The sequence below is a fragment of the Eschrichtius robustus genome, chromosome 3 (assembly GCF_028021215.1).
Source record: "Eschrichtius robustus isolate mEscRob2 chromosome 3, mEscRob2.pri, whole genome shotgun sequence".
Lineage (NCBI taxonomy): Eukaryota > Metazoa > Chordata > Mammalia > Artiodactyla > Eschrichtiidae > Eschrichtius > Eschrichtius robustus.
The window spans coordinates 12309305-12333531 of NC_090826.1; the positions used below are offsets into that span (position 1 = coordinate 12309305).

General features: G+C 50.2%; 1 protein-coding gene across 1 annotated transcript in view; it reads left to right on the forward strand.

Annotated features, from left to right (window-relative positions):
* Nucleotides 1–5629: 5629 nt before the first annotated feature.
* PLEKHM2 (pleckstrin homology and RUN domain containing M2) overlaps nucleotides 5630–24227 on the forward strand; it is a 38635-nt gene continuing 20037 nt past the window's right edge. Inside the window, exon 1 of the mRNA XM_068538958.1 lies at nucleotides 5630–5782. Within this exon, the coding sequence (XP_068395059.1) occupies nucleotides 5723–5782 (60 nt within the window). The 5' untranslated portion in view covers nucleotides 5630–5722. The remainder of the gene's footprint in view (nucleotides 5783–24227) is intronic.

Here is a 24227-nt window from a genome sequence, read left to right on the forward strand (position 1 = left end):
AGAATCCGCCTGCCAATGCAGGGGACACGGTTTCGAGCCCTGGTCCAGGAAGATCCCACATGCGGTGGAGCAACTAAGCCTGTGTGCCACAACTACTAAGCATGTGCTCTGGAGCCCGTGAGCCACAACTACTGAGCCCACACGCCGCAACTACTGAAGCCCGCGCACCTAGAGCCCGTACTCCGCAACAAGAGAAGCCACCGCAATGAGAAGCCCACGCACCGCAAAGTAGCCCCCGCTCGCCGCAACTAGAGAAAGCCCGCCGCAGCAACAAAGACCCAACGCAGCCAAAAAATAAATAAATTTATAAAAAAAAAATTAATCAGAAGATACTAACTCAATAAACATTGAGTATCATGTGCCAGACACTGCGTTGGTGCTGTGAATGCAGCATTGCATGAACTAAACAAAGGTGCATATTCCTGTGAAGCTTATGTTCTAGCAGTCTCTCTGAAGACTGACAACAGACAAGAAAATGCAGAAAGTAATACATTCTACAAGGAAAATTTAGTAGGTCGGCGTGGTATAAGGGATTAGAGGCTATTTAAATGTGGAGTAATGAAGGAGAAAGGTCTTCTGAGAAGCTAACATTTAAACTGAGACCTGGCTGGCTAGGCTCCTACCAGGTAAGGATTTGGGGTGCACTGTATTAGGCTAGGCTGAGGGAACAAAGAGGCCAAAAATTTCAATAATTTATTACAAAGTTTTTATCTTGCCTATGCTATATAGTCCAAGACAAGTGTTCCTCGTTGATAGGTCTCCTCCAGGCAGTATTCAGGGAACCAGCCTCTTCTCATTTTGTAAGTCTAACATCCCCTTTGCTTCATCCTGCCTGGTGGAAGAAGAGCCAGCATGGAGGAGGAATACCCACTGGCTTAACAGTCCAGCCTGGAAGTGGATCACTTTATTTCTGTTCACATGCCATTGGCGAGAACGTGATAATGTAGCCAGGCCTGCTGCAAAGAAGGCTGGGAAATACAGTCTAGCACTGCCTGGCTACAGAGCTGTCACTGTGGAGCGAGCAGATTTTGGTGAACGGCTAGAGGCTTCTGCCGCCCTGGGGAAGAGCTTTCCCAGCAGAGGTCCTCAGATGTGAACACACAAGCTTGTTTAAGGAACAGAAGGTTGGTGGGAGCTGGCACACATCAGCGGACAGATTAGGAGATGAGTCAGGCGGAGAGGCTGAACCAGATCAGCTCTGGCCTCAGAGGCCAGAGAAGAGTATGGATGTCATTCCAGATGCTCTGACAGGAAGCTGTTGGAGCCTTTGAAGCAGGGAGGTTGAATGATATCCCAATTTTGACCAACCCATCTTGCTGGCTGGACAATAAGGAGGAAGGAACTGGACGTTCAACATTTTAAAATAAAATCCCCTAGATTAAAGCTGCCTTGTTTTGGTTTCCCCAGTCCTGGAGTTACAGATTGTCGGCATTTGCAGGTGCCGGAGTTAAGGTGTGGGAACCTGGACCATTGCTGTTTTGTACAATCAGCCCCTCCTCCCTCCCCTTCTCAGATGCAGAGCAGCTTCACAAGGCTGATGGCCAAGGAAATATTTACTCCCTCCTCTGGAACTATAAATATATTTGCCTTGAGTTGGGGGGAGGGGAGGAATTAGTCCCTTAAACCATCCTCCACTTCCACTTATCTTTTTCTTTTTTTCTTTTTCTTTGGCTGCGTTGAGTCTTTGTTGCTGCGTGTGGGCTTTTTCTAGTTGTGGCTAGCGGGGGCTAGTCTTCATTGCGGTGCGCGGGCTTCTCATTGCGGTGGCTTGTCTTTGTTGCAGAGCACGGGCTCTAGGCACGTGGGCTTCAGTAGTGGCAGCATTAGGGCTCAGTAGTTGTGGCTCACAGGCTCTAGAGCACAAGCTCAGTAGTTAGGGCGCACAGGTTTAGTTGTTCCGTGGCATGTGGGATCTTCCCGGACCAGGGATCGAACCTGTGTCCCCTGCATTGGCAGGCGGATTCTTAACCACCGTGCCACCAGGGAAGTCCTCCAATTATCTTTTAAGATGAAGTTGCCGGAATTTGTTCTTATTTTTTTCCTCTCTGTGGCAGTACACACCTTTGGAAAGAAGAGTAGAGGAGACCTGGTGGGCCAGGTCTATGGTAGTTTTATGACCTTACCTGCCTTCCCTACTTCTTCCTTCATCTGATGGTGTTCAGCCGTAGGAGACTTAGGTGCGGACAATATTTAAAAAAAAAAAAAAAAAGATCATTTTTCCTGTGTCACTGGTTTGGAAACTAAGACAGATTTGTCCGAGGCCCTAGAGTGACTCAGTCAAGGATCTTGATGCCTCAGAGTCTCGTGCACTTTCCACATGATCAGCAAAGTCTTGTGCAATAAATGAATAGGTTTCAATTTTGAACTTAATGACTCCCAATACCCAGATTGATGGGCACTCTGTTTTTTTCTCTTTCTTTTTCTTGTTTATTTATTTATTTATTTAATTTTTGTCTGTGTTGGTTCTTTGGTGCTGTGCACAGGCTTTCTCTAGTTGCGGTGAGCGGGGGCTATTCTTCATTGCAGTGCACGGGCTTCTCACTGCGGTGGCTTCTCTTGTTGCAGAGCACGGGCTCTAGGCTCGCAGGCCTCAGTAGTTGCAGCACGCAGGCTCAGTAGTTGTGGCTCGCGGGCTCTAGAGTGCAGGCTCAGTAGTTGCGGCGCATGGGCTTAATTGCTCCACGGCATGTGGGACTTTCCCAGACCAGGGCTCGAACCTGTGTCCCCTGCATTGGCAGGCGGATTCTTAACCACTGCGCCACCAGGGAAGTCCCGTCTTTTTCTTGTTTTTGATAGGAGGGGATGGATTCCATATTTGAGCTCCGGGCCTGGGAAAATTATCTGCACATGAACACACACACTGGGCCCCCTCCCCTTCCCTGCAAGAAGTCTTGTGAGACTAAAATATACCTCACTTCTCCCACCCACTCACATACCTATGCAAACCTTAGGAATTTGCTAGGTAGTGAGACCATAAGTTCCTCCTGAATGTTGTAAAAAGTTGAATCTGACCATCCCCCAATGCGTGAAGATAGAAACAACATGGCAGAAATGCCACCATCTTGCATCACACCTGTTAATCACAAGTGATAATAACACCTGTTGAAGCTGTCTTGTGCCCAAGCCATTTATAGGAAGGTGGTGACCAGCAGAAGACGCTGCCCAGAAGATGGCTTGCTATTAACAGCAGGGAGGAATCGCAAAGCTAGTTTGTTCCACTTTGGGTTGAATGGATTCTCAGAAGCTGGAATTGCATCAGGTAAGTTGGGGCCTGTAGACACCCTGTCTGGGTGGAGTGGGAAGGGAGTGCACCAAAGCTGTTAGACCAACCGGTCATTCAAGCCGGCTTTCCTCCTGCTTGCCACAAACACCTTTGGACACCAGGCTATTTCTTCTGAATTCAAAGTAATGTGTCCTTTGCCTTCAGCCTTTTCTCTACCTGTCCAGTGACTGCAGCCTCAATCCCCACCTGTCCTTCTGCCCTCTGCCTGGCTCCACAGAGGCGGTTATCTCCTATTTTCCTGAACTCAGTAATATTATTATTTTTTAAATTATTTATTTTGGCTGCGCCGGGTCTTAGTTGTGGCATGTGGGCTTCTTAGTCGTGGCATGCAGGCTTCTTAGTTGCGGCATGCGGACTCTTAGTTGCGGCATGCATGTGGGATCTAGTTCCCTGACCAGGGATCGAACCCAGGGCCCCTGAATTGGGAGCATGGAGTCTTAACCAATGGACCAGCAGGGAAGTCCCAAGAATTGTTATTTGAGGATACATGAGACAAATGTATGGAAAGCACTTAGTTCAGTTCATGGCACATAGTCAATACTCAACACATCATTATCATCATCATTGGTACTAAGAACTCTTGCCCTTGATCATGATCCTGGGTGGTAATAGAATGCAGCAATCTGTTTCTCCTTCCTTTTCCTGACACATACTTTTGTTCCCTTATCCAGTCACATAAAAACAAAAAATAACTACTACCATCTTGGGTCTTCCCTGGGAAACTGAGGGATGGGGAGGTATCTTTCTGGTGTGTATAGGGTGGGGTCCATCTAGGATAAGCTGTACAATCGGTGTTTCAGATCAGTGCTGGGGTGACTGGGTCTGGGAGGCTGAGGGAAGGGTAGTCTGAGCAGAGAATAGGAGACACTGGGGAGCTATAGCTGAGAATTGGGGTATCTTTTTTTTTAAATAAATTCTATTTATTTACTTATTTATTTATGGCTGCATTGGGTCTTTGTTGCTGTGCATGTGCTTTCTCTAGTTGCGAAGAGTGGGGGCACCTCTTCGTTGTGGACCACAGGCTCTAGGCGTGCGGGCTTCAGTAGTTGCAGTGCGTGGGCTTCTCACTGCAGTGTTTTTTCTTGTTGCAGAGCACGGGCTCTAGGCACGTGGGCTCAGTAGTTGTGGTGCAAGGGCTTAGTTGCTCCGCAGCATGTGGGATCTTCCCCGGCCAGGGCTCAAACCCGTGTCCCTTGCATTGGCAGGCGGATTCTTAACCACTGCACCACCAGGGAAGCCCAGAATTGGGGTATCTTAAGAATAAAAAGGACGACGATCATTTTACAATATATACATATACTGAATCATGTCATGCACCTGAAACTAATATGTTATATGACTCTATCTCAACTTTTAAAAAGCGGAAAAAAATAAATACAATGATATATATTGACAAAAAAAAAAAAAAAAGGAATAGAAAGGAGGGACTAATGGATGTATCAGGTATATACTTATTTGGGAACCAAATGAGTAAGTGAGCCAGGCAGGAGACTGAGAACTTTAAGTGGCTTCAAAACATGGTGAAATTTGGGGAGAGTGCTGTGTGGGGAGAAGGGGAATTGTTACGGTGGGTTTCAGGGCTGAGGCAGTGGGGGGCCCTCAGGATATGTGGACCAGCTGAAGAAGAAGTGGTATCAGGGTGAGAATTGGCAGGGGCATCAGGACTGAAGATGAAGGTGAGACGAAGAGGGTGTGTTTTGGAGGTGGGGAGGGGTACCGAGGACCCGGCGTGGCCTGAAAGTTTGGGACGGGGAGGTGAGGGTGGGGAACCGAGGAGTGGAGTGGCCAGGTCCTCTGGGCTGGTGAGGGCCAGGCTGGCCGGTGGGGACCAGTCGGCTGGGGTCTATGGGCAGGTCCGGGAGGGGGTCTCTGCGCTGCCAAAAGCCAAGGGGCCTGAGAGCCGGAGTCTGAGCATTGAGGGGTCTCGGGGACCTCGGGGCTAAGGAAGGGGGCGCTACCGATGGAGTCTGGGCCGTGGGGGTCTCCGAGAGGCGAGGTGTCCAGATCCCTGGGGTCCGAGGGGGCCTCCGGGGGCCCCGAGCGGAGCGGAGGAGGGCCTCCAGGGTCTCTAAGAAAGGCCGGGGCACCTGGGTCTGAGGGCCGACGGCGTCTCGGGGTCCCGGCTCTACGGGCGCGGGCGAGGGCGCGGCGCCGGCGTCCCAGCCAGACCGCCGGCCTTGGCGCCGCCCCGCCTGACATCAGTTCCTGCCGCCGCCGCCGCCGCGCACAGCCCGCAGCCTCCTTCCCCGCCGGCCGCGCTCCGGAGCCGCCGGGCCGCGGCGGAGCGAGGGGCCGGGCGAGGCGAGGGCCGGGCGGCAGGCGCCGGGCCCCGCGGCCGACACGACGGAGCCCCCGTACGGCCGGCGGCAGCGGTTGCTGGCGGCCCCGGGGCTCCGGCGCGGGAAGCGGCGGCGGCGGGGCGGTGGCGGCGGCGGCGCCATGGAGCCGCGGGAGGTGAAGGACCGGATCCTGGAGAACATCTCTCTGTCGGTGAAGAAGGTGAGCGCGGCCTGCCCTCCCCGGCCCGGGCCCCGAGGCCAACCCGGCCCGCCCTGTCCAGGCCCCCGACCCCATCCAGCGCCCCCTTCTTCCCCCGGGTCGCTCGCGCGGGCCGGGGTCCCTCCTGTCACCGGGGCTCGGGACACCGCCCTTACCCTCCGCGACCCCGAGGACGAGGAGCCGCCGGGAGCCCCGGGATTTTGGAGGGGAAGCCCGGCGGCTCACGTGAGCGCCGCTGCCTCCGAGCTATTTTTAAAAAACAAAGTTGAGGTCAGCATCCTGGGAGCTTCTACAAGCCAGGCCCAGGGGCCCTGAGTCACTTAGAGGGGCCGCCACCCGCCAGGACCCCCCACTCCGGGGGTAGCAGCAGAAAAGCTCTGGGAGGGCCCCACCTGCAGCGCATCCCTGGGCGGCATCGCTGCATCCTCGATCTCCCCTGTGTTTGCATCTCGGGAGTGGCAGTCTGGGTGAAGGCCCGTGATAAGCAGCTTCCAGTCTTCCCAGTTCTGGGTGACTCTGCCTCTGGTCTTGGGAAGTTCCTTGAAAAATCTTGCCTAAGGATGGCAGTTTTGAAGAGGCTTATTTCAGAGCTTTGATTGAGAACCTAAAGTACCTTGCATTTTGGACAGTGACCTGTGGAACTTGGTGACACTACGGTGTATGGGGCTCCCTGCAGTAGAGATCAATGTCCCAATTCCAGGTAGAGAAAAAATATGACCTATTAAGGGCATGTAACTATATGTGTGAAGGAGTCAGCTTATCTGAGGAAGGGTCCCAGGTAAGGGGCAAAAGGTAGAATTCATATTCACTTAAAACCAAACCAGAATTGATAATCATTTGAGGAATATTGTTGGAATGTTTTCCTAATTTGAATTCCTAGTTCACCCGATAGTCTCAGAAACTATGAGATGGTGGTGGAGGCAGGGATGACTTGATGGGTAGGAGGAGGCTTATCAGATTGGTTTAATTACTTCAACAGACCAAAATGAAGAGAATTCATTAAATCAACCCTTATATTTGCTTTTTTTAAATATTTATTTATTTATTTATTTTTATAATTATTTATTTTGGCTGCGCCGGGTCCCAGTTGCGGCACGCAGGATCTTCCTTGCAGCATGTGGACTCCTTAGTTGCGGGATGACCTCTTAGTTGCGGCATGCATGCGGGATCTAGTACCCAACCAGGGATCGAACCCGAGCCCCCCCTGCATTGGAAGCGTGGAGTTCTACCCACCGGACCACCAGGGAAGTCCCAAATCAACCCTTGTATTTAAATAACCGTGTTTTCCCCCCACTTAAATTCCTCAAAAGCAACATAGGCAAGCAATCTTACCTTTCATAAAGATCAGTGTGGCATAAAAAGAAAAGTAGATTCAAAATGTGCTCTTACTAAAAGGTTCCTCTAAAAGTACAACTAAAAGCAACATTGCAAACATCCAACGAAAGTTTTATTTAGTTTTCCTGAGCTTTGCTAATGCAATGGGGTATTATAATTGCTTACTCAAGGAGTGTAGGATGAGCAAATACTTTGTTTAAAAGCAATCCAGGGATTTCCCTGGTGGTGCAGTGGTTAAGAATCTGCCTGCCAATGCAGGGGACGTGGGTTCGAGCCCTGGTCTGGGAAGATCCCACATGCCAGGGAGCAACCAAGCCCGTGTGCCATAACTACTGAGCCTGAGATCTAGAGGCCTGTGCGCCTCAACAAGAGAAGCCACTGCAACAAGAAGCCCACGCACCGCAACGAAGAGTAGCCCCCGCTCGCCACAACTAGAGAAAGCCCGTGCACAGCAACAAAGACTGAACGCAGCCAAAAAAAATAGATAAATAAATAAATTTTTTAAATAAATAAATACATAAGCAATCCATCTTTGGTAATGGAAGACAAAGGAAGACTGCTGACCTTTCTAATCTAATCTGGGCTGGTTATGGCTTCACGTAGGCCTCGTGTTTTATCTATAGATTTCCAACTTATAAATAAATGGGGAAAGTCCGGGTAGAAAGGGGGTGGACATGTGTGTAAGCACGAATCTTTTGAGGGTAGCGATCCACTCTGTGAACCAGCCTGCCGTTGATGAAGGAGTTGGGTGTGCTTGACAAGATGCTTATCATTGGATGCGTTTGGACAAGGAAGGGTGCGTCAGAAGGTATGTCGCACCCTAGAAACTGGAAACCCATCCGCGGGTGAATCGCAACAAGAGGCATGACTAGCGTCGTGGATAAGAACATGGGTTCTGGAGTCTGGTGGCCTGGGCAGAATCCCTGCCCTGCCAATGAATAACCCTGTAACCTTGGGTAGGTTCCTTACCCTCTCCATGCCTCAGTTTTCTCATCTGTAAAGCAGGGATGTTGTGAAGATTTGATGAGAGTATGTATGCACAGTGTTTAGCCCAGTCTTAATAAGCTGTCTTAGTCTCTCTGGGCTGCTGTAACAGACCACGATAGACTGGGTGGCTTGTAAACAACATACATTTATTTGTCACAGTTCTGGAGGCTGGAAGCCTGAAAACACTGAGTCCCAGCATGGTCGGGTTCTGGTGAGGGCTGTGTCTCGGGCTGAGTTGCAGACTGCTGACTTCTCCCCGTGTCCTCACATGGGGCGGTGGGGGGAGGGAGCTCTCCTGGGTCTCTTTTATAAGAGAATTAATCCCATTCATTAGGGCTCCACCCTCATGACTTAATCACCTCCCAAAGGCCCCACCTCCTAACACCATCGCACTGGGGGTTAGGATTTCAACATATGAACTTGTGGGGGGACACAACCATTCAGGCTATAGCATAAGTGGTCACTTTTTCTGTTTGTTTGTGGTAGAGCCAGTTCCTCCCTTTCACAAGGTCTGAAGATGGCTAACAACCTTACCACCTAGACATTGCTAAATACCATTTGGCCTTGTTACCCACTTCCTTTGTATGTTGCGTTTCAGAGAACTATTTTATGATTCTGGCGTATGAAGGGCATTTGGTTTTCTGAGTAAGAGTATCTGCTTCTAATAGGAATTGGCTCAGCTACAGCAGTAGGCTTTGAGGGCTAGCCGTCTTGGGGTTGGATTTGACCTTGAACACCAATCCCTCCTAAATTTGTTATATGGCACCTTGAGAGTTGCTTCGCCTTTTTCGTCCATCCTACCGCTAGTAAAATGGTCTAACCGATCCTTTTATGAGGACGTTGCATGAAGAAAATGAGGTGTAATTTCTGCAAAAAAAAAAGATCCATGTGTATTAGCTAATGTTTGCAAAGGGTATTTGAGAACTTTTTATTGAAATAGAATATATCTACAGAAAATAGCATATACGTACACTCCTAAATGTAGAGCTGAGTGAGTTCTCACAAAGTGAGCACATCCACATATCCAGCACCTAGAGCAAGAAGCGGACACAGCCATCATCCCAGAAACTACACCCCCAAGTGCAACCACTGTTCCTAAGCAGCGTTGTTGAGTTCAGCTATTTTCACACCTAGATTTTGTGATGCTGAACATGTCCTGTAACACCAGTGCAGTAGCTGATCCAGGGAACCCGTGTTCTGATATGAAGGCAGGATTCCTGGGGGTTAGAGGGAATTGGAGAGTTTAATAGTTAGCACAGTTAAATGACAATGAAAACAATGAAAGGCAAGTGCCATATGAAACATCCCAGATGCAGACAATAAAGCTTGTGGTTGCCGATTTGTTAATAGCTAAAGAGAGACGTCCAAGTCAAAGAGTGTTGGCATTTTGAATTGGCATGTGGTTCTACTAAATAGCATCTTCTCCAGGGGAGGGGAGGCAGTGGTTTTCATGACAGTTTTGTTTTGTTTTGTTTCTGAGGAGCGTGTCTGTTGCATATGCTTGCAGTCTGAGCAAAGGCTCTGTGCAGTGGAAGGCAGCCTCTGCCCTCCAACAGTTCATATATTGGTTGGAGGGAGGATTTAAAAAGTCACCAAGGCAAGGAGAAGCCTCAGAGAAGGCAAGCTTAACTGAGTCTTGACAAATTGGTAGAATTCAGAGACAGAGAAGAAGTGGGCATTTAAGATAGAAGGTAGTGGGCATTCAACATCCCCAAGGCAGTGGGGACGTCCAGGTGGCCTTCTGAGGACAGTGAGGAGACAGACCAGTCTCAGCAGTGTGGAGGGTTCTCCTCGATATGGCTGGAAAGTACTTTCCATGGAAGCTGCCCAGCACAGTGGATACAAATGCAGGTTACAAACGCAGGATACAAATACAAGTACACAGATCTCAATTTGGGTTTGAATTTTGGGTTTGTCACTGACCATGTTGACCCTGGCAAATCATTGGACCTCAATTAGCCTCAGCAGTCAGAACCTACTCATAGTTGTAATGAGAATGAAATTACAGGAGATGACACACTCAGAGCACAGAGTACAAGATCTCACACATAACAAGGCCTGAATAAGGTATTAGCTACCATTAGCACTTGCAAGTGTCTGTGTGAACCCTGCCATTTTCTCTTGTGCAGTTTTCAAAGTCTTACACTACACTTCTCTGTTTCTTCAAGCTCATGGTTTGTCAAGACTTTTTCTTCAAAGACCAGATGGTGAATATTTTCAGCCCATGTGGTCTTCGTTGAAACTATTCAGTCCTGCCCTTGTAGCTCAAAAGCAACCACAGACAATCCATACATGTAGCTGGATTTGGCCCGGAGCTACTTTGTATTTGTGCACAAAAATGTCCTCCCCAGGGTAGGCTAGGGATCGCTTTCAGAGAAGCTGGTGTGATGGCCAGTCCCATAGTTAACGAAATCTCTATTGTCACTGGGTTTTTGCACTATGTCAGGCTTGTGGAATGAATATGGACACTCGTAAATACCACTGGATGTGTGTCCATGTATCCTGTCTTTCAAAAACATTTACTGATCACCTTCCTTCTGTCCTCACTGTCCTAGGCCCTAAAAGGGTAGAAGTGAGCAAGGCAGATAAGATCTCTGGAGTGGATATTTCCAGTAGGAGTGAAACTGTGCACCTCACATTGGGACTTGAACCCACGAGGCTGGGACTTGAACCTACGAGGCTGGGACTTGAACCTGGCCAAAACCCACAGTCTTCCAAGTGAGATCACACACCTGGTTTCAGGACTTAATGAAGCTCAGGTTCTCGATGCCTCATCACAGAAAGAATTCAGTGAGAGATAAAGTGATGGTAAGAAGTGGATTTATTTAGAGAGACACACACTCCACAGACAGAGCGTGGGCCATCTCAGAAGGTGAGAAAGGCACCAGGGTATGGGGGTTGTCGGTTTTTATAGGAGTGGGTCATTTCATAGGCTAATGAGTGGAGGGAGTATTCCAGCTATTTTAAGAAGGGGCGGGGATTTCCAGGAATTGGGCTACCGCCCACTTTTTGATCCTTACTGTTGGTCTTGGAACTGTCATGGCCCCTGTGGGTGTGTCATTTAGCGTGCTGATGTAAAGCGTATACTGAGGTTCTGGGTCTAGTGGGCCATCTTGGACCCATTTGGTTCTAATCAGTTTATGTCATGTCCTCGGGCTATGTTATTCTTTCAAAGGTTGTGCCCTGCCTCCTTCCCTCCTGTTTCAGGAGGAGAAAGTGATAAGTTAGCAGACAAACCGATACAAAGACCTTCAGATTGTGATGTGTCCTGAAGGCCTCAGTAAGGAAAAGGTGGTGAGCTGGCAGAGGATCTGCTGCAGAGGGGGGTGGCCAGAGAAGACTTGCCAAAGAGGTGACATTGCTTCCAGCAAGGGACACTGGCTAGGATGAGAGAGTGAGACATTAGTCTAGGAAGACGAGGAGTTGTTTTAAAAAATACGCAAATAGCTCAGAAGTGTATAAAAGGAAAAGTAAGCGACCCCACTTCTCTGTCTCCTCAGCCCCAATTTGGATCCCCTTAAACAGGGTGAATAGATGTATATTGGTAAGGTAACCCTCCTTGAGAGAATGTTCCTAGGTCGGGACCACCTTCTCTCACCGAGGACAACCCAGGTCCCCAGCGCCCTCAGTCTGGGCGGGTTGCCCCACCGGGGTGGGCTCTGAGGGGCCTTCTATTTCTGGCCAGGCATACCCTGCGTTGAGCGGGGGTCTCCCGATCGGGGTCTGCTGACGCTGGTCTAAGAGCTGTTCAACCTCGCCTGGAAGTGCAGCTGAAACGGCTGGGTCCGGTGGTGGGCTTTTTGCCCCCATTTTTCCACTCCACCAGAGAGGTTAGATCTGCCAGTACATTAAAAATGAGCTAAGGCAGCTCTTTCCCAGAGAGGGCCTGGTAGTTAGATCTGTGTGGGAATTACACTCATCATTTGATTTCAGTCAATAGTTTTGTTCTCTTGGCTTCATGGAAAAACTCTTCAGAGTTTTAAAATCTTAAGCGTTCTGAAAACCCCTGATGACCTGAGTCACCCGGGCAAAGAGCTCGATAAAATAATAAATATCCACACACACATGTTATAAACAGAAGTGCTAAGGGCTCCCCTTCCCCTGCCCGAGTCCTGAGGTTGGCAGGAGCTGTCTCTCTGCTCCTCTCCTCTCTCACATCACGGAGGCTACCTAGAGAGGGATGTGAGGGGCCTGAGGGCCCCCAAGCGGGAACCACTTAGGTGTGCCCCTGACCCCCCGAGTGACCCCACCCAGGCCCAGCATGAGACGCTGGTGGAGAACTGGTCACTGGTTTTTCTGAGCCCTGCCTGAGGTTTCCTGTGGTTCTCCTTTTGCAAGATGCTTCTCTGATGTTAGGGCTCTGTTGGAAGGCTGGTGACATTGTGGTCCTTTCCACCCCATCAGAGGACACCCCGGGCCCTCTCTTTCTCCGTGCCTTGGCTCTAGCATTAGGCTCAGCCACCTTGAAAGGCCCCGTTTGATGACTGGAGGCCAGGCAGAAACAGGTCTGCATCAGGCAGCGGCAGCTCCGTTCAGTCGGGGTGGGCTCCAGCCGTCTGTGTAATCACAGTGGACACACGGAGTGTCAGAGGGAGCAGCGGCGATTCCTGCGGGTCCCCCTCAAAACTCATCCGGCTGGAGCCCATTGGGAAAAGAAATTTCCCTGCAAAACTGAAAGGCTGCTGATGGCTGACAGAAACGTCAGGCCTAAAAACTAATGCTGAATGAGGGTGGAGTGGTCAAGATGTTTCCACGTGGAAAGAAAGGAGCTGGTATTCTGGGTGCGAGCATTGTGGGAGGAGAAAGCTGGCGTTTGTAGGTGCCGGGAGGGGCTCTGGGTGGCTCATTCTCCCCGCCTCGAGTCTTCAGTGCTCATCTCTGGCATCAGGATTTGCCACCATGGCAAGGAGAGTGTGGTGCCACTGAGGCTGGCGGTGCCCTTATGTCCAAGGAAAGCAACGGGGCTTTTCCCCCTTGGATAAAAAGCTCTCCCGGGTGACCTCAATGCTGATGGAGCCGGGACCCCCCCCCCCCACCCCAGTACAAGGTGAAGTGAGCGACCCTGGGCCCAGAGCTCTCCTCCCTGGGGCTGGTTTGGGTGACCGTTTCTTTCCAGCCCTGTCCTCCTCCTCACTGCTGCTTGCTTGATGTCTGGATGTCCTAGAACTTCCATTTGAGGCAGGAGAATAAGGACAGTTTCTGGGAGAGTCCATTTGGCTGGAGCTGAGAGTTTAGGTCATTGATCTGTTGGTTGTTATGACCACCTAGGGTGCCAAGAGCACCTCCTCTGTCTTTCTAGCAAAACAACTGGTTCTGCCACAAGACATTCTCCGATCTTACGTATTTGTAATTCATCTTTATTCCTTTTGCTCCTAAGTAGTCACAAACATTATAGAAATGTATAAGGAAGAAAGTGGTCCTTTCCTATAATCGCCCCTCGTCCCCGGCTATCTGTACTTAAGAGTTAGAACTAAAAGAGTCTAAGAAACCCAGAGCAAGGGAAGGACTAATGTAGACTTGAAATCCACACTTAATTCAAAGTAGTCAACTTCTGTTCACACTTCACCCTAAGTTCTTTATTTTTGGTGTTACAGACTACTGAGGCGTGAAACGTCCAGACACGCTGACAGGAAGGGGAGTGATCATAGCAGAAGAATCCTTACACTTAATGCACTCCGCACCTGCTGTTCACACGCACTTCCGCAGTCAGGCTCACAACAGACTTGCAGGATGGGTCATGACCCCAGTTTAATACATGAGGGAAGTGAGGTTTAGAAAAGTAACTCGCCCAAGATTCTAACCCTCATAAGGGGCAGATCTGGATTTGAGCCATGTTTCTCGCTCTTGCTCTTTCCATTTCTCTGAGCCTTTTCCATCTCCATCATGTCTGTCTGGAAATTATAACAGATAATCCATCCCCGCAGGTCAGTCTTGTGGGCCAGTCCGCTATAAAACCACCCGTTCATTTAACAAGTGGGTGCCTGTGTTGTGCCGGGCACCCTTCCAGTCACTAGGAATCAGCAGTGAACAGAGCCCACCAAGCCCCTGCCCCCTCGGGGCTGACACTCTAGAAGGCGAGACCAGCGCTAAACAAATCACAGCGGATGGGGCGTGTGCCCTGCCCCAGGCCCTCCCACATGCCCTTCAGGAACCTATCCATGGTGCTCTCGGCACACTCCCTGACCCTGTATTTACACCTTCAGCTTCTAAAGTCTCTGACTGTCTCACACAGGCCTGGGAGGAGGCAAGGGTGTCCTTTCAACCTAAGTCGTGATTTAGACAGTGACTGGATGGCCATTTTCCTCAGCAACGGTATGGTTGTCTGGGTGGGGGAGGTACTCATGAGGTCACGTTGCAGGTAATGGCGGAGGAAGAGGGAAGTGAAAGATGAACACAGAGCCAGTGGAGGCTCCCAGGCTTTGGAAGACTGAGTAAAATGAGGCTTTGAAAAACTCCCTCCCTCCTGCCCGCTGGTGCTGCACACAGCACTGAATGTGAGCGCTCAGAAAACAGAGCAGCGTTCCCGCCAGCTTCTGCTTCCTTCGCAGCGGTACAAGGATGGAGTAGAATCCTGCCTGCGGCGTGTTCTTTCAGGCCATTGGTTGGCTTCTAGGTCTCTGGTGTTTGCCCAGGGACCTCTCGGGAGGGCCTCTTACATTTTTCCTCTCCACTCTGAAAGGACCCCTTGGTCCCTCCATCAGAGGTCAACCCTGTGCTGAGTTCAGAGGCAGAACAATTGTAGTACCTCGGGGCTGGGACACTCCCCTGCCAGGAAGGAGGAGCATTTAACTGCTTTTGGAAACCATGTTCGGTCAGATTACCCAGTTACCAAGAGATCTGTGCCCAACTAGGCTAGTCCCCTCCTGCTGTCATCGTTCCAACACTCCAAAGAAAGCGCAAAAAATGAAATCCATGGATAATCCAAGTACCTGCTTTTTTTTTTTTTTTTTCTTTTGGCCGTGCCACGCGCGCCTTGTGGGATCCTAGTTCCCTGACCGGGGTTTGAACCCGGGTCCCCTGCAATGGAAGCACGGAGTCCCAACCACTGGACCGCCAGGGAATTCCCAAGTACCTGCTCTTTTCAGCTTTTCCCCTGTATATCTTTCAACAGAGCTGCCAGTAAAGCAGAGAGCCTGCCAACTCCAGCAAAGGGGCTAATGAGCAGTGATTTGGGAGGTGGGAAAGGAAGCTGTATAATTGGGTGTATTTAGTGGCAAACGAATGGTTAAGAAGCATTAATTTCACCCAACTTGCTTCAGGAACGGTGCAGGCCCATGGTAAACAAACAGCACACCCTTTAGGGCAACCCTACATGTGGTGGTGCCAGTCAGTCCCAGGATGCCACCAGCCTGGGCACAAGCCTTTCCCGGGCAGGGGCATTGGCTGCAGGACTGTGTTTTTCATGCCCACCGAGAAACCAGGCCCGTCGTTTCTGAATGGCAGGATCTCTGACTGGTTCTTGTGCAGAGGTGATGCCTGGGTTCTCTAGTTCTATAATCTACTATAGTTGATTGTCGTTGGGAATGAGCTATTTTCCAGGCTAAGGTAGGGTGGGATCTCAGGTGAGGGATTTTAAAATGAGGAGAATGAGTCAGAAACACTGCGGTTGCCTGGGGTTGGTGGAGCATTGGACACCCAGTGGGCCTTAGCTTCTGTGGACGTTCTCATGTTGTCTAGGAAGGAAGTGGCTGGAACCTTCCCAACATCGCCCCCCTAAACTCCCAGCTCCCATTCGATAGAGCCCTGGGAGTGGCCCAAGACCCCTACTGCTCTGTCCTCCTCAGTAAGACGCTGGGATGAGCACTTTTCAGATGGTCACAGCAGGTGCCCCTGACATTCACTTTATCCCCAGGGAGGATGGAAGCAGACAGAAGGGGCTCCGGGAATAGCTACCTCTGTGGTATCTGAGCACACCGGGCCAAGACGCTGCAGTAAAGCACAAGGACCACTGGACAAAGCCAGGAGGTGCAGGAAGTGTCTTCATTTCCCTGGGCCCCAGCCTCCCAGACCCACGAGATGAGGGTTCTGGCTAAGTGATTACGTTTCTGATTTTCAGTGCATTCAGTAGTTAAAGCTCCATTCACTGAGAGCCTCTCCCTTGCTCACTCTAACTGCCCCCCGCACCCTCCTGAATGAGAGGCTCCAGGAGAGGAAGACGGTAAGAGGCCCTCCCGAGAGGTCGCTGCGCAAACACCAGAGACCTGGAAGCCAAGCAACAGCCCGAAAAAACACGCCACACGCAGAATCCTACTCCATCCTCGTACCGCTGCTGATTTCTAAGGGCTCTTATGCCCTTAGATTCTGAAACTCTTCATCCTGGCCAGCGCCCAGCCTTGTCTTCGATTCCGACGGAGAGTCTTTCCAGAAATGCTGTCGACAGTAGCCTTCCTTTCCTTGGATCATGTAAAGCAGGCATTATTGCTCTTTGTTTAAAATTTATTTATTTATTTATTCATCTTTGGCTGCATTGGGTCTTCATCGCTACGTGCAGGCTTTCCCTAGTTGCGGCGAGCGGGGGCTACTCTTGGTTGCGGTGTGTGGGCTTCTCGTTGCGGTGGCTTCTCTTGTTGCGCAGCATGGGCTCTAGGCGTGCGGACTTCAGTAGTTGTGGCGCGCAGACTCTAGAGCGCAGGCTCCGTAGTTGCGGCGCACGGGCTTAGTTGCTCCGCGGCACGTGGGATCTTCCCGGACCAGGGCTGGAACCCGCGTCGCCTGCACTGGCAGGCGGATTCTTAACCACTGCACCACCAGGGAAGTCCCGGCATTATTGTTTTTAAGAAGCTTTGCTAAGATTTAAAAGAGTCCAGCCTGCCTGCCTTAGTATTTATTTGTTTGTTTACATTTATTTCTGAGAGGACGGCTGATGAGCACTGGCCTTCTCTTCAGATCCATGAGAGTCTGTGTCTGAAGCCAGTGCAAACTACTGGTGCGGGATCAGGGTGGGGACGTTGATTCGGTGGCCACACCAGCCCTTCTTTAGCCGTGTCTGCCATGGACGAGCCCTCATGGGGTCCCTCTCCCTGGGGGCGTCCAGGCATCAAGGTTTGGAGCCATCCTAACCCCAAAAGTAATAAATGGTATCACACAGCTTGACCCCTGCCTGTCCTCGGAGGGTCTGCCTTGGCAAGAAGAGCAAGTGTCCGCGAGGCCCGCAGGTGCAGCTTGACCCAGCAGGGGCCCCCCCGGTGGCTAGAATTCCGAAGGCAAGGCGGGCAGAGGCCTCCCACTTCCCGCAGGCCTTGTCCCTCGCCCGTGCCGCACCCCAGCTGCGGCCGGTGAGAGGCAGCCCGGGGACGAGGTGTCCGAGTGGGTCCTGCAGCTCAGGGTGGCTCCGAGTTTGAGTTGAGCTCGTGTAACCGGGGCCATCATTGGTTTAATTTGTAAAAGAGGCGCTCTGAGGTCGGCTGGCGGTCCACCTCTCTCCAGCTGGGGTCTTTTCTGCTTTTGGATTTCTACTTCCTAGGCCTGCACTGGGGAGGCTGTTCTAAATACTCTGTCGTCTAAATACATCTGGTCTCCGTGGAGCCAGTAGAGCGGCTGCTGTTACCTGGCGACCTCCTCCCTGAGCAGCGGGAGAGTCTCCCGTGTTCAAGGTCGGTGTCCTCTGCGTGCTGAGCAGGGATGGAGCGGGCCCAGCAGTGAGCCCCACGGTGGTTGGGCGGCTCACACGGGCATGTCGACAGCCTGGGTCTGTCCAGCCTCACAGACTCTCCTGCCTTTGTTGGGGCAGGGATTTTTCTCCTGCTCTGTAAACCTAGGCGTGCGGACACCCCCCCCCCCGCCCCCCTCCCCCCACCCCGCCGCCGCCCCCGCCCCCCTCCCCCCCCAGTGCAGGCTGTGAGCAGAGCGAGACTTCAGGTCCCCGGCTGTTTGCTGAGCAGCATCGCGGCCTCTTTGGTCTCAGCTGACCAGGGAGAAGGAAAGGAGGGCACCTGGAACCAGCTCCTTTTCCCTTGGCCATTTTTAATCTTTCACAGCTGCCGTGGAGTTACCTATTAGGGACCAATTCTGGAAGGATTTCTTGGTACCGACCACAGAACTAGAAATTGTTTCATGGTTATGCATCCATGAGAGAGACAAGACCGAGAGGGCCCGGCTGTGGCAGCTCCGAGCGGAGAGTGGGACTAACCCTAATTAAAATGCCCTGAGTCAGGCATTTCTTGGCTTGCGGAAGCGCGCCACCCCCATGTCCCTGCAGCCACGGGGTCTGGCACAGTCTCGTGATGGCCAGTCTTCCCAGAGGGCTCAGCAGGGAGCACCGGCCTCCTGGCCGTGAGAGTCTGGGGTGATCGGAACCCAGCTCTTCCTGGCCTGGGTGCCCAAGTGCACCCAGAGAACTGGGAACAGGGAGAGAAGAGCAGCTTAGCCGGTCCGGGTGTGGCCTGGGAGCATGACTTGGAGACGAGGCCTGAGTTCAAGGACTCTCAGGAAACCATGGCTTTAAAAACAATTTTTTTTTTATAAATTTATTTCTTTATTTTTGGCTGTGTTAGGTCTTCGTTACTGCGCGCAGGCTTTCTCTAGTTGCGGCGAGCGGGGGCTACTCTTCGTTGAGGTGCGTGGGCGTCTCATTGCGGTGGCCTTCAGTAGTTGTGGCTTATGTGCTCTAGAGCTCAGGCTCAGTAGTTGTGGCTCACAGGCTCTAGAGCGCAGGCTCAGTACTTGTGGCTCGTGGGCTCTAGAGCGCAGGCTCAGTAGTTGTGGCTCGCGGGCTCTAGAGCGCAGGCTCGGTAGTTGTGGCTCGTGGGCTTAGTTGCTCCACGGCATGTGGGATCTTCCCAGACCAGGGATCGAACCCGTGTCCCCTGCATTGGCAGGCAGATTCTTAACCACTGCACCACCAGGGAAGCCCTGCCTTGCTTATTTTAAAATTTTCCTCGCATGAGAATTTTTTCATCCTCCCACCATCAAGCTCACCAGCCCACCTGGGCTCCCATCTGTGGCCACCCCTCCCCTGGGCAGTGGATCCCACCCCGTCTTTCCTGTTCAAGGACTTGGCTCCTTTACTCCACCCCCATTTTCCTGCCACCTTTTTGGCAAAGCTGGTAAAAGGGGTTTTCTGTATTGCTGTCTTCTCTTTTTTCCTTCCTTCCTTCTCCTCTTCTTTTCTCTCTTCTAACCAAATTGAATAATAATTTTTACCCCATGTCATCAAACATCTCCCGTTTTCAAGTTCCAATTGCCTCATCGATGTCAGTTTACAAATACCTCATTTGCTTGAAACAGGATCCAAAAAAGCTCGGACTCTCCCTGGTGGACTCCTCCCAGGCTTTCTTCCCTACCTCTTCACCCCGATTGCTTTTCACCAAGGTTCCCGGCCCCTCCCTTTATGTGGGTGCGTGACCCGATGGACTGATCATTCCCTCCCTCTGCAGACTGTCTTCATGTAGCTTCTGGAGCACACACTGTCCGGACTGTCCACCTGCCTTGCTGCCTGTGCCTTCTCAGTCTAAAGCAGTGATCCTCAGCCCTGGCTGGGCATTAGAATGATCTGGGGAGTGTTACTAAGAAATGCTGGTTCCTGGGCCCCACCGCCGGAGTTTCTGCTCTGGTTGATCTGGAGAGGCGCCTGGGCCATTGTTCTTTTCCTCCAGTCCCCCAAGTGGCCCTGTTGTGCAGACTGGGGGAGGACCCCTGGTCTGACACTGCAGCGCCCTGGCTGGGTGCTCAGATGCTCCTCTCTCTGCATTCCTAAGATGATCTCATCCAATTCCACAACTTCAAATACCATCCAGAGGCTGATGGCGCTGACCTCTCTCTGAACTCCAGACCCATTTATACAACTGTCTCCTTGACATCTCCACTTAGATACCTGATAGATGTTTCAAACTTAACCATGGCCGGCGCAGAACTCCACCTGATCTGGAAATGGCACTGCCATCAGTTGCTCAGACCAAAAACCTTAGAATCATCCTTGGCAGCTTCCTTCCTCTCCTTCCCCACATCTAATCCATCAGCAAGTCCCTGGGGCACCACCTGCAGAGTAGCTCTTAAATCTAACCCTTTTTCGCTTCCACAGCTACAGCCAGCTCCAAGCCTCCATTATCCATCCGCACTGGTGATAGCCTCCCAGCCAGTCTCTCGGCCTCCACCTTGGCCTTCCAGAGTCCGTATATACACCACACAGATGCTAGAGTGGCCTCATAACATACATACTGGATCATATTACATCCCTGTTTTCAGTAACTTCCAATAACTTCCCATCAAACTAGTAATGAAATGCCAAGTCTTTTACCACAGCCTGTACAGCTGCACATGATGTGGCCCTTGGCTGTTCTGTGAGCTCGTATCACTCACATCCTTGCCGCACCAGTCTCCTTACGGTTGCCCCCTGCCCCAGGACCTTTGCACATGCTGTCCTAACTAGAATACTCTTCCCCTAGTTACCTCAGTAGTCATTTCCTCAGTGAGATCTTCTCTGACCCCATATTTATAACAGACCCTTGATCCCTGCTTTGTTTTTTTATAGCATTATTAATCCCTGGCACTATATTATATGTTTGCATACGATTTACATTTTACAAGGGCAGGGACTTCTGTATAAGAATAGCAGCTGGTGTATACATAGTGGGTGCTCAGTAAATCTTTGTGGAAATATATGAATCTTCAAGGCTCAAGCCTCCTCTTCTGGCCACTGCTGAACTGAGCATTGGGCAAGAGACATCTCCTGGCCCAGCCTGTGACAGGTGTGCATTCCTTGTCACCTCTGCTTAAGGCTCTAGACCAGAGGTCGGCAAACTTTCTGTAAAGGGCCGGATAGTAAATATTTTAGGCTCTGCAGGCCATTACAGCCTCTGTCTCGTCTACTCAGTTCTGCCATCACAGTGCAAAAGCAGCTGTAGATAATAAAAACGAATGGGTGTGGCTGTGTTTTAATAAAACTTTATTTACAAAAATAGGAGGCGGACCCACTGGCCATAGTTTGCTGACCCCTGCTCTAGATCCCTACTAATTCTGAAATTTTCAGCCTTTTCCCCAAATTTTCATGGGCATAAAGGAAACACTCAAAACCACTTGGCAGCCTGATCAGGAGGATGAATTTCTTCCCAGAAGTGAGGAAAGCTCCTCCTGGAGCAACTGTGGCTGACTTAACCAAACAGTACACTTCGTCACTGCTGGGAAGAGGCCAACGTGGGGCAAAAGGATGGAGAGAGCAGGCAAGCTTTCTTCTTAAAGGAGCCGCACCAGCCTTTCTCCTCCATCCATCTTCCAAGAAGCAGAGCTGCAGAAGACACTGGTCTCATGTGCACCATGGGCTTTTTAGTTCCTGTGACTTAAAAAAGAGGGGACTGTGGTTCACTTTCTTGGGTTCTCCTACAACATATTAGAACAGCATATTAGAACAACACTTTATATACGTCATTCACTCGGGGATCTTGAAGCCAGGTTGGATGAAAAGACCTGGCTTTAAAATCTGCCTCTGCCACTTACTAGCTCTGTGACCTACTTTATGGGGTTGCTGTGATGATTAAGTGAAGAAGTGTTTGGGAAGTACGTCATCACAGCTGCTAACATTTATGAAGTGTTTCCAAGGCATCGTGCTGTTTGATAAACAGCTAAGGTATTATCTGAACCCTCACACAACCTATAGGGCTGTAGAGCAGGAAACTGAGTTTAGAGAGGTTAAGTAACTTGCCCAAGGCCACACAGTGAGTGAGTAGCAGAGCCCACATTCAAATCCAAGTTGTCTGCCGCCTTCCTAGTGCACGTAACAAGCACTCAATAAATGACGGCTCTAATTACAGCCAGTGGTAGCTCCACCGGCAAGTATTGTGTGTAACTGAAGAGTAACTTGGAATAAAATTTGGCAATTGTGCTTCCAGGCAGCATTGTGTCCATTATCCTCATTTCATTGATTCGCTTGCTCAGGGGCCCTCAAATGAGGCCTCGATGTTTGCTCTCCTCCCACTTTCAGAGCCTGTGACCTTCCTGGTGCCGTGAGTGGCTCCTCGCAGCTGCCTCTCCATGGCGGGGGAAGAAGACTTCAGCTGTGCATCTTTCTGTGGTGCTTTCTGTCCAGCTCCCAGAGTGTGAGCTCAGGCTGTTGACAGAGCTCCTGAAATTCTTCCGTCACTGACTCAGAGACAGTCCCTTTCGCCTTCCTGCTCCTCTCAAGAACTGTGCTGGGTTGTCACATTGATTGAAGGTCTCCTTGTTCCCTGAGATAATGGAAAATTTTTATCAACCTGCTGTAAACGAGTGGTTAAAGAATAGGCTTTGGAACCACCTGCTAATGAGCTGGTGAACAGAATACTGGTTCTTGAGAGCAGAGAACATCACTGAGTCTTCTTTGCCCCTGAACTTATGTTTAGCTAAGTGGTGTGTTATTGGTGTGGCTAAGAATATGGGTTCACTGTTCCTTCTATTTATTTATTTATTTGAAGTGTAATTAACTTACAATATTATATTAGTTTCAGGTGTACAACATAGTGATTCGACATTTCTATTCATTATAAAATGATCACCATGATAAGTCACCATACAAAGTTATTACAGTATTATTGACTATATTCCCTATGCTGTACATCAGGGGTCCCCAACCCCTGGGCCACAGACCGGTACCGGTCCATGGCCTGTTAGGAACCGGGCTGCACAGCAGGAGGTGAGCGGCGGGCGAGCGAGCAAAGCTTCATCTGTATTTACAGCCGCTCCCCATCGCTCGCATTTCCGCCTGAGCTCCGCCTCCTGTCAGCATTATGGTGAGTTGTATAATTATTTCATTATATATTACAACATACTAATAATAGAAAAAAAGTGCACACTAAATGTAATGCGCTTGAATCATCCCGAAACCATCCTCCTGCCCCCATCCGTGGAAGAATTGTCTTCCAAAAAACAGGTCCCTGGTGCCAAAAGGTTGGGGACTGCTTCTGTACATTACATCCCCGTGAATTATTTATTTTATGAATGAAAGTTTGTACCTCTTAGTCCCCTTCACCTATTTTGCCCATCCCTCCACCCCTCTCCCCTCTAGCAAACCACCAGTTTGTTCTCTGTAGCTATGAGTCTGTTTCTGTTTTGTTACGTTTGTTTGTTTGTTTTGTTTTATGGCTGAGTAATATTCCATTGTATATATACCACTTCTTTATCCATTCATCTGTCGATGGACACTGAGGTTTCTTCCATAGCTTGGCTATTGTAAATAATGCTGCATGAACCGTCACCGCGGCTTCATTATTCTTAAGAATCTCGGCTAGGGGCTTCCCTGGCGGCGCAGTGGTTAAGAATCTGCCTGCCAATGCAGGGGACACAGGTTCGAGCCCTGGTCCGGGAAGATTCCACATGCCGTGGAGCAGCTAAGCCCATGCGCCAAAACTACTGAGCCTGCATTCTAGAGCCCGCGAGCCACAACTACTGCAGCCCACTTGCCTAGAGCCTGTGCTCCGCAGCAGAAGCCACCGCAATGAGAAGCCAGCGCACCACAACAAAGAGTAGCCCGCACACACCGCAACTAGAGAAAGCCCGCACGCAGCAACGAAGACCCAATGCAGCTGATAGATAGGTAGGTAGATAGATAGATAGATAGATAGATAGATAGATAGATAGATAGATAAAAGAATCTTGGCTAATGTTTACTGAGCACTCGCTGCTTACCAGGATCTATGCTAAGCCTTTTGCATGCTTTATATCATTTGATCCCCTAAACCAATAGACCTTTCTGCAATAATGGACTGTTATCTATATCTACACTGTCCAGTACAGCAGCCACTAGCCACTGAACATTTGAAATGGGGCTAGTGCAACTAAAGAACTGGATTTTTACTTTTGTTTAATTTTAAATTTAATTAAATCCAAATAGTCACATGTAGCTAGTGGCTACTGTATTGGACAGCTCAGCTCTAAACAATCTTTTGAATCCATTTTACAAATGAGAAAAAAGTGAGGGTCAGAGGGTTAAGTAATTTGCCAAAGGTACTCAGCTCTGTAGAAGCAGAGCCAGTCTTTGGACCCATGTTTCCTGTCCAGAGCCCCTGCTCTTCACCACCATGTTATACACTCTTTCTATTATACTTTTTACAGAAATTGTCTCCTGGTTAATTGTCTCCTGGTTACAGACTGTTTCCTAACTCTTAGTACCATGTGTATGTATGCAGCCTCTCCCCTTCAAATGTGCAAGACCTAG